This window comes from Lissotriton vulgaris, chromosome 12 (assembly GCF_964263255.1).
Source record: "Lissotriton vulgaris chromosome 12, aLisVul1.2, whole genome shotgun sequence".
In the NCBI taxonomy this organism is placed as follows: domain Eukaryota; kingdom Metazoa; phylum Chordata; class Amphibia; order Caudata; family Salamandridae; genus Lissotriton; species Lissotriton vulgaris.
Window position 1 is genome coordinate 297,945,839 of NC_141700.1, and position 18,961 is coordinate 297,964,799.

Here is an 18,961-nt window from a genome sequence, read left to right on the forward strand (position 1 = left end):
ATGAAACATGTCTTTAAAGCTTTGGGAGATTTAGACACAACCATGATATGAGATTACTCTACATTGGATTTTAGGCCCAGATGGTTCATAAATTCATTAAAACTGGTCAAAAGCCTCTGTAGCCCCACCCTGGTTCTGGACATCAATACATAGTCGTCCGCATGTAGAAGCGCTGGTAGTGAGCTATGACATACCAGCGGAGCATCCACATTTCCTTTTTTGATTTGGGACTCTAAATTATTTATATATAAACAAAATAAAAAGGGTGCAAGGAGGCAACCGTGACGTACCCCGTGGTCCATCCTCAAAGGGGCAGTAAGTTCCCCATCTGCTCCATAGCAAACTCTCCCCGTCACTCCCTGGTGCATAACTGCCAGGAAATGTACAATGGGCGGATCAATGGCAATAATTAACATTTTCTCCCTCAACCTCCCTCTCTGCACCAAGTCAAAGGCAGACGTCAAGTTCAGGAATCAAAGGTAAAACAACCCAGGCTTGGCTAAGGTGTATTTACCTATGGCCAGGTGCCGGTTGAGGCGCTGTTCGACTGTACTTAGGCCTCTCTTGAAGCCGTATTGGATATCAGAAAAGCTCCCACTTTCCATGACCCAATTCTCCAGTCTTTCCAAAATCAATTGCCCCATAAACTTGCAGGTACAGTCAATTAGAGCTATTTGCCTGTAGCATTTGGGGTCCAACCTGTCTCCCTTTATAAAAATGAGAATTATTGTTGTTTATCTCCATGACTCAGTTAGCCCCTTGACCACGTAGCATTTAAGCATGTTGTTTAGCAGAGAGAGCCACAAGGGAATATTTGTGAGAAACAGGTCCGCCGGAATACCGTCAGGACCCGAGGCCTTGTTTTTCAAGGTCTGGGATAGTGCCCTTTCCATCTCATCTATTGTCGGCGGTAAGAGAGTTGAAGTACCATATTGAAGTTTCATATCTTGGGCAGAGTCACTGCCGGTTTTATATAGGCCTGAAAAATGCTCTACCAAGATATCAGGCATTGTTGTGGCATCTATGGTTCCATTATTTTTGTTGTTAAAATAGTCCTGATTAACCGTAAACCCAAAAAGTTTAAAATCTTTACTCCTGCACTCTACATGGAGTTGCTCCCAAGCGTCTTGAAAAATGTCTTGCTTGCGTTTTCTAGCGCTTGCTTATATTCGAGTCGTGATTTTTTTACCTCAACTGGGTTTCGAGGTCTAACTTTTAAGGGCTTAATTAGGTTGTTATATAGTTGTGTGCATTGGCTTGCAAACTACCTTTTTTTAGTTATACAGTGGTTTATCTCTTCGTTTCTTAGTCAGTGCTACCTTAATTGTTTCTGTTATGGCTTCAAAGGAATTCATCATTGCTTGAGGGTTTATACTATCTTCCAAACAAATTAAGACTAAATTAATTTTTATTATTTGACTCAGAACTAAGTCATGGTCTATAGAGCACCACTTATGCGTTAAACCCCTATTTTTATCATAATTTAGTCTGGCAGGTATAGTTGACTCAACCAAGTGGCTCTCTAACACCACAGTTAATGGATAGTGATCACTAAAACACATTTTACGTATGTTAAAAATCACAGCCTGATTGTTAAAATAGTCAGATAGGGCAATACAATCTATTAATGTTCCTTTGCCTTTCCCAATGTAAGATACTAGGTCATGGCCAGCCATTTCAATGAGATTAACAGTTAAAAAAGGGAGAATTTTGACCATAGTGAGTTAAAAATATCCCTACAGGGATGATTATGAAAATGGCAACTGCCATCTTTGTCCCCTGTTACTGGATGACATATTGATTGTTTCGCAAGGGGACATAGTTTGCAGTTAAAATTGCCTCCACATATCACCACAAAATCCATATTTATTGTAGCATCCTGCTAAAATAAACACAGACACATGTAATTATCTAAACTGGAGCTTTATTCAGTACTTCTTACTCCTGCCCTGTCCCTACTCTAACTGCCCTCTTCCTGTGTCCGCTCCTCCTCTTCCCCTGGCCCCTTATCTCCGCCCACTCCCAACTACTGGTCTGCTAACTTCACAACATCTCCCCCCTTTGTGACAAAACAAACAAACATACTGACTTCTCAGTCCATCTCTGTGATCAGTCTCTTGGGTGGACGTACGTCGCGATGAGGTCGTGACGACCTGGCTCTCGGACTCTGAGTGCTCAGTGTCTCACTGATCGGAGCAGTGCTCTCACGATCATCAGAATGCAGTTCTTCTGAACTGGGAGTGTCCATTTCACTCACCATGGTTCTGGAGATATCTGGTGACAGCTTCTTGAAGTGCGAGATATTTCTCGTGACTCGCCGCTGCTCGGACTCCGCCGTCAGCATAGTTACTTCCCTTTTCGTGACCACCAAGGGGTCATCCTTGAATTGACAGTCAGTCTTTTTCTGCGGTTCCTGCTTGACAATGACGTTGTCCCCTTCATGTAATGATAGTGACCTCGCTCTTCTCCGGTGATCGGCGTAGGCTTTCATTTTCCCTTTGTTGCGTTCGTCAGTTGCTCTCATTTCATGTGTGTCCTTTGCCGATGAGGATGCTTCCAAGGCCCCATCCCACGTTGGAATGCGATTCCTCATGGGACGTCCCAACATGAGGGTCGCTGGGCACTGGCCAGTCGTTGCATGAGGAGTCGTGCGATACGCTCGGAGGACTTCATTGAGGGCTGCTTGTAGATCCCTGCCTTCCACGGTAGCATGTTGAAAGGTTTTCTTGAGCGTGGCCATGAATCTCTCAATTGTCCCATTCGCCTGTGGCCAGAGGGGCGTGATCCTGCGGTGATGAAAGTCTAGATGTTTCGCAAAGGCTGCAAAGTCTTTCCCATTGAACGGGGGCCCGTTGTCTGATTTAACTGTCTTGGGAACCCCCCACGTCGCAAAGACTTCATCAAGTACTTTAAGAGTACTGGATGCGTTTGTGGACGGTACAAAACATGCGATGGGATATCTGGAATATTCATCGATAATGGCCAGAACATGTTTGCCCGATGACAGGGGTCCATAGAAGTCAATAGCGACCTCTTGCCATACACCACTGGGCAGGGGTGTCATGTGTAATGGCGCAGGGGGATCACTCTTGCTAGTGAGTTGACAGAGATGACAATCCTTCAAAGTGGTTTCCACTAGTTGATCGAGGTATGGAAACCACACTCGTTCCCTTAGTGCTCGTTTGGTTGACACAATCCCGATGCCCTTCATGTGCAAGAGCAACCACTCCTTGTCTCAGTTGAGTGGGGATTACAATCCTCTGGTCTCGCAACAGTATGCCATCCGTGGTAGCCGACAGTTCGCCACTCACATGCCGGAAAGCCTGCATTTCACGTTGGACAGAGGAGTCGGTATTCTCATCTTGAGAGTCATGTCTCCATCGATTGTTTCGGACCTTGTGAAGGACTTTTTGCAAGATGACGTCCTGTGCTGTACTCTCCCGAATGGTGTCCATGGGGATAGCTGGAGGTAGAGCTTGGTCCGTCACAAAGTGAATGTACTCTTCCGCGATGGATGAAATGGAAGTTGATGATGGAAGCGGGTGCCGGGACATGTAGTCCGCTGGATTTTCAGACTTCCCTGGTTTGTGGATTATGGTGAACGTGTATTCCTGTAACCGTAGGCCCCACCTTTCAATCCTCGGGGGCATCTTAGATCGTGGGTTGCCATAGATGGTGATAAGAGCTTGATGGTCTGTAATTAAAGTGAAGTGTTTGCCGTATATGAAGACATGAAAGTGCTCACATGCCCATACTACGGCTAAACTCTCCTTTTCGGGCTGCGAGTAGGCCCGTTCCGGGTCAGTCAAGCTCCGACTCGCATAGGCAATGATACGGCGTTGATCTGAGTCATTCTCATATTGTGCCAGGATTGCTCCAAGCCCCACGGGGCTGGCATCCACGGTTATCTCCGTCTTTCGTTTCGGGTTGAAGTATGACAGGTGATCCGCTGATTCCACCGCTTTCTTGATTGCCTTGAATGATTGCTCACATTGGGGAGTCCATTCAAACGGTTGACCCTGTTTGGTCAGCATACGGAGGGGATGGCTGATCGTTGCGTAGTCCCTGATATAACGAGCACAATAGCTGGCCATTCCAAGGAACGACCTGAGTTCGCTGACATCATGGGGACTCTTGGTGTTGTTTAAGGTCACAATTTTGTCGGGGTCAGGCTTCATGCCAGCTCCAGAAAAGATGTGCCCAAAGAACTTTAGTGTGGCCTGGTGAAACTCGCACTTCTCTTTGTTCAGGGTCAGGTTTGCCGCCAATAGGGCATGACAGACCCGATTGAGCGCGATGTCGTGTTCTCGGACATCAGAGCCATAGACAAGGATGTCATCGCTGTAGTTGAGCGTGTTAGGAATGTTTTGAATGACTTGCCGAATTGTTTCCTGAAATATTTCGGCCGCTGAGGAAACTCCGAAACTCAGTCTTTTATATCTAAACAACCCCAGATGGGTTGCAAAGGTGGTGATATATCTGGACCCCACATCCAGTTCCAATTAATGGTAACCTTTATTCAAATCCAACTTGGAAAACACGGTGGCCCCATTAAGCGCTGCGATCATGTCGCTCAAATGTGGTCCCGGGTGTCGCTCTCTTTCGATTGCAGTGTTGGGCAGGCGCATGTCCACAAAGAGTCTGACTTTGTTGGCCGTGCCCTTCTTTGGGACAATAACTACTGGTGATACCCATGGGGTCGGGCCATCAGTGCGCTCGATGATGTCCGCAGCTAACAAATCCTGGAGTTCTTCCTCAACAGCAGTCTGTAGATGAAATGGTACCCGTCGAGGGTGTTGGGCGACGGGCCTGACTTGTTCATTAATATGCAATCGCACCTGACAGTCTTTCAATTTGCCCAATCCCTGAAACAATCCGGGAAACTGGCGAGTCACATCTTGGTTGTCGCTGACCTTGAAAAGAATTTCTACCAGGTGAAGCCGTTCAGCGGTTGGTAAGCTCAAAAGACAGTCTGCTTCGGGGCCCTTGATGACATGGATGACCGCTGATATAGTTGTGTTGTCGTGTGTAAAGAACTTCCCCAGGCAGGGAAGTGGCTTCTTGGCCATCCACGTGAAAACCCTCACAGGTGCAAATGTCAGAGGAGGTCGTGGGCTCATTCTTTCGTATTCGGTGACTGGAATGTAGTTTAAGGATGCACCAGAGTCTAGTACAAACTTTGTGTCGTGATTTCCAACTTTGATATCCAGCCGAGGGTATCTATTAAGCTGGTCCGGATCTGCCGCCAAGTTCAGATATTCAATAGTGTATGCTGAGTCTCGGGACGACGGTCTGGATTCTCTGGAAGGTGACCTTCGCTCCCACCTGGACCGACGTGACTCTCTGCTAGAGTGTGACGATCCAGAGGACTGTTCCGTCTGATCTTGGACAGCTCGCGCGTGGTGTCTTCGAGTTTCGGACCGAGACATTCTTGGGGCTCTGCTTCGTGTGTCAGACCGTGTTGTCCCTGTGGTACCACTTCGTTTCTCTTTATTGTAGTCCCCACACATCACTTCGAAGAGGTTAGTTCGACCACACTTCCGACATCTCTGGCCCATGGCAGGGCAGCTGTCCACATGAGGGTAATCATACCCACATCGGTAACACTTTCTCACTCTTTCCGATTTTTTCTCCTTCCTCCATGGTTCTCGTCGTTGATATCTTGATTGCTCTTGACGGGAAGACGTGTGCGACCTCCATTGTTTGGCTCTTGAGCTTCTTCGACTGTCGCTTTTGACGTGCACACGTCGCACCTGTTCATGACTCCCTTTGTGTTCCGTTTCAATATCGGCTGCGTACTTCTCCGCCTGATCATAAACTCGTGTCATTTCCTCTATTTCATCCAGTCCATGTACTTTTCTCAGCAGGCGCCTCCTGAGTTGATCAGAATAACATCTGTCTATTATTTGTGATTTGATGGCGTCATCTGTGGAGAAATTATCAAATTCACAGTGCTTGGCTAGTCTCCGCAGACGCATCATGAAGGCGCTCATGGGCTCATCCTTCCCTTGCCGAGCGGAGTGGAATGTGTGGCGCTCGTAATCTACATTTCGTTTGTGAAGAAACTTTTTATTCAAAACCTCACGTGCCTTAACGTAAGTATCCACGTCCGTAGCAGGAAGGTCTTTGAGTATTTTAACTATCTCTCGCCCCGCCAGGTTGCGCAGAGCAATCAACTTCTTTTTGTCTTCTACAATGTCTGAACCTTCAGTGTAATCTTCAAACTCTTCCAGCCATTCTTGCCATTTGGGGCCCATGCTCCCTCCAGTTGTCACCTTGAGAGGCGCGGGTGCCCGCAGGAGCGACCCACTTGGTGGAGGCTGAGCGTTATCTTCGTCGGACATTTTGCAGCAATCTCACTTGGTTTCACCAATGCTTGTTTCCTTGCTAATATTTGATTACTTATCAATGCTTGTTTGTTCGCCAGTGCTTGTTTGACTTTCGGTGTCAATGCTTGTTTATTTACCAATGCTTGTTCCTTTGCCAATGTTTGTTTTATTTCTGTCGCCAATGCTTGTTTGTTTGCCAGTGCTTGTTTTATTTCAGTTGCCAATGCTTGTTTGTTGGCCAATGCTTGTTTCTTCTCCAATGCCTGACTTCAAGATGGCCGCCTTTACTCTGCACAGGGTTGTCCTTCCCAGACGCCTGACTTCAAAGTGGCCGCCGTCACTGCAGGCACACACGAGGCTGGCTCTCGAGACTCATTCATTCAAGGCCACTCAGGACTCACCGGCGGTCGGTTTCTGGGGCAGTCCACGCCAGGATTTACTCTTCCTCAGCCACCGTGGACATCAGGTGAGATTGGGGTGGGCTCCCGACTCACTTTTGCAGTTCCCGCTCTCTCTCGCGCCGATGACCTGCCAAACCTCACGCATCAGGCGTGAGGTTTTCCGATGTCCGATGGCGCCCGGGCTCCGATTGCAGCGCTCTCAGCAGCGCTTGCTGGCGGCACGTTGTGGACGCCGTCCACAACTCTGGGGCATTTCTTCTACCTCTCTGGGCACTCCACAGGGTCGGAGTGGGCTCCCGATTCCTGCTCACGGGCTCTTCACCCAGGGCACACGCTTCCAGCGTGAGGCGCTTTTCAGCGCGACGGACTGCTTTGCTTTCGAGCGGTTCAGCGCTCGTTTCTTTGGCCCCTCTGCTCCCTCACAGACTTTGGGGGTCACTCTTGACAGCTGCTGGCCTCGACCTCCAGGCGGCAGCGTGGTTCCATTGAGCAGCGTTTTCGAAGCTGCTCGGGACAGGGCGTCCTTGTGGGACTCTGCACACAGTGGGGCTTGCTCTATCCCACCCTCGTCGCCAGTTGTAGCATCCTGCTACAATAAACACAGACACATGTAATTATCTAAACTTGAGCTTTATTCAGTACTTCTTACTCCTGCCCTGTCCCTACTCTAACTGCCCTCTTCCTGTGTCCGCTCCTCCTCTTCCCCTGGCCCCTTATCTCCGCCCACTCCCAACTACTGGTCTGCTAACTTCACAACATTTATCTCATCAATATGTCTTCAAAGTGCAACTTCCAACTCTTGGTAAATACTGATGTTTGTGTTGTTCAAATTATTGTGGTAAAAGTTTGCAAGGACCATTGTCAAATTATTTTTTAGCAGAATATTAATGATTTGAAAATGAGGTGAGTCAAGGAACATTTTTCCTACTCTACCATTCACCATTCAATGTCGTAGAGGCCAAAGTTAACAGGCCCCCTTTATCATGGCCACCTATTGGGGTTTTAGCTGGTGTGTGGATGGAATAGAAACCATTTAAATGCGCAATATCTTGAATCCAGATTTCCTGTAGTCATATAATACTATGTTTCCCAATAAAATCAGCCCATTCTTTAGATTCAAGTTTAACTGATAGTCCAGAAATATTCCAAAAGAGGATACCATGTGTTAACATATTGCATTGCCCACTGTGCCTTCCCTTTGTACTCCAAGCGTCCGACATGACTTTTAGTGGTACAGGCGAATCCAAACCACCAGTTGATAATTTATTAAATTGCACAAGAGAAATATCAATTTTCAAGAAATCAATAAAAACTTGGCTTTTTAATCTGGATTAACCTGCTGCACTTTCTGGTGCTAGCAGGTCACCCTGCATGCCACCTGCTGCTGTAGCGCCGGGACACCTCCTAGGAGCTCTATAAATTACAGTATTATTATTATTATTATCATCTGGTGGACCAGGAGAATTCCGATTATCTGTATTTTGCCAATTAGGAAGGATTAGATTGTCCCTATTGCACACATGTGAGAGTGCAGGTGGAATACCACCTTGTAAATCATTGTCCAAAATTAAGGCACCCCTGTTTATTTCAAGCTCACAATGTCCAATAGCGCTTGCTACACCTGCTGCCAGAACATTTTTTCAGAAAAGATTTAGGGCCTTTTCCATCTTTGCATACAGGATCTGGAAGAACATCCCAGTAGTCTCAGGACTGCCCCAAAGCTGCTGCAGTTTAAGGAAATAAAATATGCACTGCTGCATCACAATGGAGTAACAGTACACTTCTGCTACTAGACCCAGATACCTCTCCTATCATGCACTGACTGTTTGCTTGCCTTTGACCCTCTACAGTGCTCCACTGCTTTTTGGCTAGGTTTGCGCTGTACAAATAGCACATGCATGAATTTATACAATATATTTGGGACTGGAATTAGAATAGTATATCTGTGCCTCCCCTAAAATGTATGCACTTTCCTCATTGCTTCTGGGACTGGGTTAGATTAGTAAATCTGACCATCACCATTCCCCAAATATACATCTTCCTCTGTATTTGTGGAAATGGAGTTAGAATAGTAACTCTGAACTCCAACACCCAAATGTATGCACTTTCCAAAATAATGCTAGGACTGGAGTTAGAATAGGATATCTCACCCCAGCTATATGCATTTGGCCCAGTGTTGCTTGAATTGGAGATAGAATAGTAAATGTGCTGATTCCCTTTAATGGAAGCATTTCTCTCAAAGTTTATAGGGCTTGAGTTAGTTTGGTAAATGAACACCTGCTTCAGCAAAAATGTGGATATTCCCCAATATTTGGGGGACTGGTAGTGGAATAGTATGTCTTCCATTTCACCCCAAATTTATGCACATTCCCCAGTGTTACTTTGTCTAGAATTCGAACAGTAAATTGACACCCCACTACCCCGAATGTATGCATGTTCCCCAATGTTCGTTGTCTTTGAGGTATATAGCAAATCTTATCTCCGACATCAAATTATATAATTTTTTATGTATTTAGTAATGTAATTAAAATGCTATCTTTTTAACTTACTGGTAGTGGCAGGATGGGCGTCTGGCCCCTAACGAACATCAGCATCTAAGGGAAATTCATTTGCCTAATGTGCAGGGCACCAGGAAGTGCTTTTGTAGTGAAGGAGATGGGCCTCTTTTCTTCATTTCTTTCTTTGAAACCATTTGTATCTGCTACCTGGACCAGCATGGGGGAAGCAGAGAGTGCAGGAGAGTGGCTCAAAGGTGCCGCTGGGCTCCACTCTAGATGGATTTCTTCAGAGTGGTGTGGCTAATCAGCGAGGAAATAGACTTGGCTGAACGCCGACTACCACTCTTGTCTTCCCTAACCTCGCCCCTTCTTTGTGATCCTAGGTTTTCACCAACATCAGTGGCTGAGATCTTTGGCTCCTATCACTAGCTTGAGAACAGGGGACTGCTCAATCGTTTGAGTGTCCACAGCCCCATCAAAGAAGCCAGAAGGGTCCCCAGCGCAGCCATCAAATTCAACACTGCACCATGCAAGAGCTGAGTCATTTAAAAGGAATAAGGAGGCAAAAGGAATAGGGTTGTTGCCAATACCAAATCTAAGAGGCTGTGCACTCCCGCCCAGTTGGCAGTGGGTGCATTTGAAGATGGGGAAATACCCAAGATATATGAAGGATCACAAGATTTGTGTGATAAGCTCATTTTAACTGTGCTGGACAAGTTAGATCCCATATACCAGCATTTGGGTGTGGAAGAGTCTGAGATTCGGAAATTAAATGACTCACTAACCACCAAGAACATAATGGCTGAACCCTGGACAATGCTCTCTATTGATAAGGTGGCCAGTCTTTCTTTGTCAATTAGGGGGGCTCCGATGAGCCAGCAGCTGCAGCCCACAGTTGGAGTACCTGCAGGGACACATACCCTCCTTTCTGGAGAGCCAGGAGGAGTGGAATGCCGCCCTCCTGGTCAATAGAAAGAACAGAAGGGGTGGTGGAAGGGCAATAGGGGCACCGTGACTAAACAGGGATCTAGTGCAAGGGTATAAACCAACATCATTGAACTTGCACCAGATACCTGTCCGTATGTTGCCATATTGTCTAATGTGCCTTGCTTAGCAAATAGTTCTGAGGAATCCTTTTCCTAACTAGAAAATAAAACCCTACACTGGCTTTGTACATGTACTGGCCAGTCCTATTCGAACGTCCGGCATATATTGATGCTTAGGGGGGTTGATTGGGTAGGGCCTTTGCCTAAGCTTTTTAGGGGGGACTGTATTGTAGTAAAGTTTAGGGACCCAACCATTGTCCACTACCTTCTTAATACTTGTACACATCAAAAAATGTCAGGATCTAATATCTCCTTCCTATCATTGGGGTTCTTCTATTGCCACTGATCGAACGGCGTGGGCCTACCCATCAGCCTTTTCCAGCATGTCAGCAAAGTTGGACACAGGGACAAGTGTTGGCCAGCGGGACATCCCTGTTTTAACAGAGTTTCCTCTCCATTAACAGAAGTTGATTAACTTTGTATTTACCCGATGGGTCACGGTAGCAGTGGGACATCTTGCTTAGATAGCCCCAGCCACAGCTTGAGCCTAGCTAAAAATTACCTTGTGCCTTTAGACCACAAGATAGGATCTATCCCCGGTGCACTAGGTCCATCACCCTACTCATATAACCCCCTATGGCCCCCAAAACAGTATACTGTCCTTTCTTTGATGCTATTGATAGCCCCTTGCAGCATTCTTTCCCCCATCTTCACAAATGTCTCTATTCTATTGGAATGTTTCAGGAATTAGGGGTAAATTAGGTGATGCTGACTTGGGCATCTTCGTTGATGATCATGACATTTGTATATTTCAGGAGATGTGGGCAGTAGACGGTGTAAATATGAATGACTGTAAAAGTTACAGTATACCAGATATTAAATGTAGTGCTGGATGCCCCTCTGGTAGATTGCTAGTCATGGTTCTATCTACTCTATCATACACATTCACGACTCTCCATGTGGGTTCCCCTGATGTCCAAGGAATAATTTTCTCCTGGTCAAATTAACAAACCCTCATAATATTTAGCATCTATAATAGGAGTTCAAGTCACAAGCCAGAATCGAAATCCTACATTTACTGGATAGAGCTCTTGTTGACTATTCAAGCACCCGCTATGTCCTTGTGGCAGGGGATTTTTAATCTCGCATTTGAGCCAAGTAGTTGGGCTTGTGATTTGTCCAGTGACGAGAACTCAACTTGGGGTGTCCCGGATCTTGTTTGTCCTACTACAAGGAATCTCTCTAGAGCAGCACTCCAGGTTGTGGATGTCACCTTAACGCATGGAATTCAGGCCTGTAATGGGCAATCCCCTTCTGACAAATAACTTGCACTGGCATTTAGATGAGGTCTGTACTATAGTAAAATTGATTACATCCTCCTGGAAGTCAGATAATGGAGCAAACTGGATGACATGGCGGTGGTAGATCGTGAGGAGAGTGACTCTAATCCCTTGTCACTAAAATTGAAAGAATACATGATCCTCCCACATCCGGCAGATGCAGAATGTGCCCAGATAAATCTGACGGAGTTAAAGCTTTATATTTAATCCTGGCCACCCATATGGACAGTATCTATACAAACTGAGGAACAACTACCTGATCTTAGCTGAGCACAACATGGTATTTTCTAAATTAAGGTACCTGCTTACTAAAGAATCTATGGGGTGTTTAAAACCAATGGCTACAAGGGGTTGGTTTAATGGTCTCCGCAAAGAGGCATAGGCCAACCTGTTAAAAGCTAAATAAGAGGGGAAATACAAGTAATTAGAGAATATAGGGCTATCTTCTGGGCTATTGTAAGGGAAGCAAAAGCAGCCTGGGAAGATGGCATTTGGTCTGATCTCTTGAATACCGCTGTAGCAAATGACCAGAAGAAATTCTGTTTTTTGGTCAGTATGGGCGACGGGAGATTGGGTAATCCTTTGGAAACATCAATCCTACCCTGTGATTCAGTCTCCCATTTTTGGAGATTGTACTCCCCATCCACTTAGGTTGTCCTCAGGTTTCGGGTTCCCTTTAGCGTGATAAGCCTGAATTTTTCCCCAGTAGTTTTCTGCTTTGAAGAAACTGAGTGAGTCATGGTCTCGTTCAAGTCTGGCAAAGAGCCAGGCCTTGACAAGAACCCTGCAGATGTTTTTAAATCAGATCTTATGGTCTGGACATCAATGTGGTTTCAAATGCTATTTTGATGGAATGGGCAATCCCAATATCATGGAAGGGGACAAGCTTGTACCAATTTTCAAAAAAGGGGATCCCAGCCTTGCCGCCAACTACCACCCAATTAATTTATTAGAGAATCTGCAAAAGATCTTTTGTAAGCAGGTTCTTGAGCAGTTGTTGGACTGGTGTGAGGAAAAGCAAGCAGGATTAGGCCAGAGGATCAGCGCAGTTGATCAGGTCTTCCGGTTCCTGTTGGTTAAATGGAAAAGGGTGTACCTGGCCATGGGCAAGTTCTTTGTGGCATTTATCGATGTTTGCAAAGCATTTGACCTGGGGCCAAGAGGGAAGCTGTGGGATGTGCTTATCAGGATGGGGACCCCTCCAAACTTTTTGCACTTAATTCGACTTCTTCTTGAGGGGAAGTTTGCCAAAATAAGGTGCAGCATGAATGAAGAATTAACCAACGCCTTCATTGCAGACCAAGTTGTGCGCCAAGGCGGCGCCCTTGCCCCAACTCTTTTCCTCTTATCTATAAATTTCTGCATTTCCTATCTATTTAATTGTGTTAACAATTCCTCTACTCTGGCTGGGGAAAACATACTAGTGTTCCTTTTTGCTGGCGACACATTGTTGTTGTCCAAAACTAGGAGGTGCCTTCAAAATCTGATTGAAAGCTTCAACCAGTTTTGTGGAGACTTTAGTCTTAAAATTAACACGTCCAAGATTAACTATATGACCTATATCAAGAGAGGCAGGGTGAAAGGGGTCATTAAGGTGGGATATGAAACTGTGGAATGAGTTTGGGAGTTTGACTACCTGGGCATTAGGCTAGATGGAACTGGATCCTGGGATGCACAGATCTTAAAAAGCATTCTAGTAGTCAAGCATAGAGCTGGAGCCATAAATACATTTGCCAAAAAGGCCAATTGGTACCCCTTAAGCCCACAGTTAAAATCTATAGGGCCCAAGCTAGGGGTCAGCACTTCAAAGGGTGGAACAATGGGGACCCTGCAATACCAGCTCCTTGAGTGTAGCAGAAAATGCATTTTTCAGAGGTCTCCTTGGTTTGGGGAAGGGGACTCCACTGGTTCGACTGTGCTTGGATCTTGGCATTCATGAAATAACAATGTTGATAGCGATAAGGCCCCTAGTGTATTGGTTCCGCATTGGAAGCACTTATGAATGGCTTCATCTTAGGGAGGGCTGCAGGAAGTCATCAAGGCCAACAGGCGGGCAAAGTTAAATGGCTGGGATCGATTAAAAGGGCCTGGATCAAACTGGGCTTGGAAAATCTTTGGAGAGAGCCCCACTTCATCCGCCCAGGTGAAGCACTTAAAGTAAAAAAACTGGTACAGGAAAAAGCCGCTCAGGTGACGCATTTAAAGTAAAAAAAACTGGTACAGGAAATAGCTATCATTCTATGGGTGTACTCAGCCTCCATAGGTAGTCTAATAAGTGCCTTTTTACTTCAGTTATATGTGTTATGTTCAATGTTATCTTTATTAATAACTAATTGTTGTATAGTTATTCTTTTATTTTTTTCTTGTTTAAGTAAATTATTAAAGAATGTAGAAAAGTGTAGAAATATCTTATCTAAATTATGTACTTATTGGTTGCAAGCATATTGAGCATGTCTTGTGAGATATAACAATTGTGTTCAATGTGATCCTAATTAATAATTAACTGTTGGTAATTTAATTGATGCTCATTGAATTTTCCTCTGTGTAAGTAACTTATTAAAACATTTAGAAAAGTGTAGAAATATAATGTATTATTATTTAACTGCTGTCTTTTGGGGTTGCAAGAATATTGAGCATAACTTGTGAGGTATATGGGTTGTGTTTTAATTTTAAATTAATCAATTATTTTATATTTTAGGTTTTTGAAAAACAATATATTCAAGGATCATTGAAATGCTTGTTGTTTTATTAATGTTACAATTTGTTGTAAAACAATTAACCTATTACATAAGTTGCTTTTTAAATATTAAGGGGGGCTATTCACAAAGGTAAATTTACATGTGATAAATCTTCAAATGCAAATTTTGTCTCACACTTTTTTTGTCTATTCACCATTTACATGTTTGAAGTTAACACAAAGTGTAGACTTCTTTTCTCCACCACCTGCCTGAATTCAAGAGGTGGAGCCAAATTTACTAATGTAAATTTACTAGTAATTATTGACACATAGAAGGAGGTATTCATCACTGGGGCGGGCGGTTCGCTGTGATAAATTAAAGTTGAAAAGTAAAACATTTATTAAACATAATAATAATTAGTATTCTTATTTTAATGTTGGGTATCAATGTACATCATTTTGATATATTTATCCTAAATATATAACTGAATAAAATAAATGATACAGCACTATTAATTTTGAATTGAACATTTAACTAATTTAAATATATCTAATTTCATTAAAGCTCTTTTCTAAAGATCTATTAAAAATAACCACTATGTAGTAAACATTACTTAAAGTTATGTACACAATTATTTTAAAATATTTAATATTTTAAAGTTGCATTTATTTGTAAATTAAGAATGTTTTTAAATATATAACAATAATATGATACATATTTTGTATTTATGTATATTTATGCCTAAGCCAATTAAAGCACTCTTTAAAATCAGGTAAAAGTGTGTGTCTATTTATTTTTGTTGGTACAATTATGAATTGCTAAAGACATCAATCTTACTTTGAATTGTGATCAAACAGTGCATAAAAGAGACAATTAATACAAATAGCATACTTTGTGTACATTGATTGACTGGAATTCTCAGTACAACATATATTTGCTTCCTTCTGCTGTTCACAATTTGGAATGATATAAACAAAAAAAGGATACACACTTTCAGCTATTCTTCAGACTGGTAAGTTTCCATAGAAAAATGTATGACTTGGGACCATGCGAATTGTCTAGCAGCTGTTAATAGCACCTGGATGCTGTGATGCTTGATGATGTTTTCATAATGGAGCAAATAGATTGTTACACTTTTGTCAATTAGGTGAGTGTCTGCAGGTCTGAATTCTTTTATTGGTATTTCCCTAAACTGGGTTGACATTTCTTTCAAACCACTTTTAAGTACCACTTGTGACAACTATTTCAGTCACTAATCCATCCTCAAGCTACATATCCCTTGATTACATTTTAATCCCCCTTGTGATATGTTTTGTGCATGGATACTCAATAGGTGTCTCACTTTGCTTCTATTCTTTCTATAGGTATGTTCTTTCCTAGAGAGTGAACTTACCTTGACAGACATTGACAATAGCGACAACCAGTTAGACATCAGGAACATCAAAACTGGAGAGGGGTCCAACAATGGAATGGTGGTATGGCACTTCTTTACAAGTAAAAAAAAAAATAATGTGTATGGAATATGATGGGTTGAACATCTGGGATTGCCCTATACATGAGGAAACTCTAACTTCAAAGAGAACAATCTATGCGTGTGGACAGTAGAGATTCTTTAGTAAAGTAGGTAAAGTGAATGCCGAGATAGCACTGCTCAAAAGACACAGTAGTCTTAGTTACAGGTGCAAAGCAAACAGATTATAGAGCTAGACTAGAAGAAATGGAACTACCTTAGGCACAGTCCATACTTAACCAAACAGAACATGAGTATACATCGTTGCTTAGCACACAGTGGATGTAGTCAAAGGAGGAAGGCTTTCAAGTATTTAGACTAGGGATATATGAGAGCTGAGAGTGCCCTAAGCACACAATGGCTCCAATCACAGGAGGAAAACTAGAGGTGTGTATACTGGGAACACTAAAGTAAAGGGGAATACCTTAAACACAGAGGTCCTTAACTAGAGAAAGAAAACACTGTGGGTAAAGTATGTCAGGTTAAAGAAGAGATGAGCCACCCCTAAATACACAAGTGCCATAGAAGAAAGCAATTTATGTTTTGGCTGAAGTGGCAGTACAGGTGTACTGCTTTAATCGCAGAGCAACTTAAACCAAAGGATTAAGGCCTTGCCTATAAAGATTATCGTGTTAAATGAGACAGGAACCTGTCCTAAACATTCAGGTGTCTTAGTCTTAAAATGCTATAAACATATAGACCCATGATATGAGGCCTGGCTGATATCATGTCCACAGGGACTTTTACCAAAAGAAGAGCATCACCTGAGTAAAGATGTAGGAGAAAGGAGAGGTCAGACTGTCCTATGCAACTTTGACCTTATTGAGAGCAACAATTCTATATTAGTTTTGAGTATTAGATATGAACACTTGGCGAGTTCAATATTTTTCTTTTGTCCTTTCTGCAGATGCAAGGCCGGAGACCGAGTATGCATACTTCTCAGGATAGTGACTGTACCGATTTGCTGACCGAAGGTTCAGATGAGGAAGAAAAAATGAAAGAGGTATGGTGTCCCATGAAAAGATAGACAAAACACCTATGACAATGGGGCATGGGCAAATAAAAGAGGTAAACAGGTAGGACAGTACACAAGGGTATTGATATCAATCAATATAAGGAACAACACCCTGTGAATACGGAGTAGGGTACATTGGAATGGCTTGTGCGGTCCTATGCACACAGGGAACTTACGCAAAGTAAGTCGGTTTGAGTATACTGGACAAGTACACCACTTGAGACTCATAAAAATGTTAACTAACATTTGAGGCAACACAATGCAGCAAGACAACTTGCTGCGCTGCATCAAATGGATGTCTTAACACCTTCGATGCTTGTGACAAGGTCAACTCGTCATGGGTGTTACCTGCGCTGTGCGTTTGACGAGTTGACCTTGTCACATAACATGGGATTTTAAAAATTGCAGCGCAGCACGGGAATGTGCTGTAGCAATGATGCGGTTAAACACATTATAATATGGCTGCTGAAACTGTACTGAATATAAACATAGACACAAACTGGACCCACCTTCACTAATGTCAGCTGCAGAGTGGACCAATCATGACATTCCATGGTGTATTGTTGCACTCTTTGTGTCGGATCATCAATATATATTTAAAATATACCCTGGCGCATGATCAATTACTTGTTTTACACGTACCAACATTAAGCAAAACACTACATTGTCAAGTATATTATCAAGTTCAATAGGTTGCTAACACATTATAATATGGCTGCCAACACTGCACTGAAATAAAACAGACACAAGCTGGACCGCATCCATTGACGTCAGCTCCAGAGTAAGTCTATTATGACATTGCATGGAGGCACACTGAAACAGCTGAGGGGGATTTTTCAATTGAACCGCATTTAAAAGCTGACTGCTTCCTCTGCTCTGTCTAGATACGGGCAGGCACAGGAGGGTAGGTTGCTTGCATCACACGTTCATGGACTGAGTAAGTACTTGTGTCCCTGGTGCCCGTCTGGGGCGTTGTCCAGTACACGTGGCTTCGTGGCACAACTGCCTTACTGTAGTTACCTTTTTATGCTGCAGTTAGCAGCTACACACTAAGCTTTGCTTTGACCTATGGGACTAGACTGGTCAATCTAAAGGGTAAGACCAACTAGTCACAACGATAAACGACTTGTCACACTATGATTCACTGTGTGATACCTACACAGGTTCTTATGATTAGGTATACATTTTATGTCTGTCCACCTGCCTGTTTTGTGTACATTCTGGTATTGGGGAAAGTGATTGAGATGACACATTGTGCCAGACACCAAAATATGCAGAATTAAATCTGTTATTTAAAAAATAAAATGTATTCTTCTTTCTGCCTCTAAGGTTTGGACGACTGTTTTTAAACTTTAACCAGGTACTTTTCCTGTCACAGGGTTTACCTTTATGACATAGCGTGACATAGGTGTGGGGTAGGTTCTCTGCCACCTTTTTTGGTCCTGAGAGGCACCATGGATCATTTTCAGACCGTAGGGCATGAAACATGTAGATGTGATTACAATACACCGTCAATCTTGCAGCTACTTGGGTACATCATACCCTCATAGTAGCACCAACCTTGTTTATGGTTTTTTAACCCTACCAGGAGGATACTCACATTAAAGATTATTTTGATATCTCCTAGAAAGTTTTAAATAAGTCACTTTCACCCACACTATTGATCCAGCGAAAGGCCAGGATAAACATTTCACAAATCAACCATTACTCAAAATGTGCCCATATACACATTCAAATTTTCTGACTGTTTCGCTGGGGGTCAATTTCTATTTCACTTTGATCTGAATTAGTCAATGTCTAACTAACCTTCACAGATCAACACTCTTCCTTTGGTCAATGGACCATTAGTCGAGTAGTTGATAGTGATGTTAACAAATTCATTAATCTATCTCATAACTTTTAATGAAAAATATTCCAAGACTCCAAGTAATATTTATTAAATGTTATCTAACAACTTATTAAAAAATGAACGCTCATTTGTACAGATTCACAGTGCAAACTCCATCAACTTTCATGGGAGAGAAAAATTCATTTATCAAATAATACTTCAATTACACAAACCCATTCAACAATCTTAATGCATTAGGAGTAATAGATGAAGAGGCAAAAGACACAGTAATTCATACTTTACAAAGGATATGCAA

At 43.1% G+C, this 18,961-nt stretch overlaps 1 protein-coding gene across 1 annotated transcript in view; it reads left to right on the forward strand.

Moving 5' to 3' along the window:
* LOC147674007 (uncharacterized) overlaps positions 1-18,961 on the forward strand; it is a 640,165-nt gene that overhangs the window by 345,909 nt on the left and 275,295 nt on the right. The window contains exon 14 of the mRNA XM_086945549.1: positions 16,710-16,805. Coding sequence (XP_086801675.1) covers positions 16,710-16,805 — 96 coding nt within the window. The remainder of the gene's footprint in view (positions 1-16,709; positions 16,806-18,961) is intronic.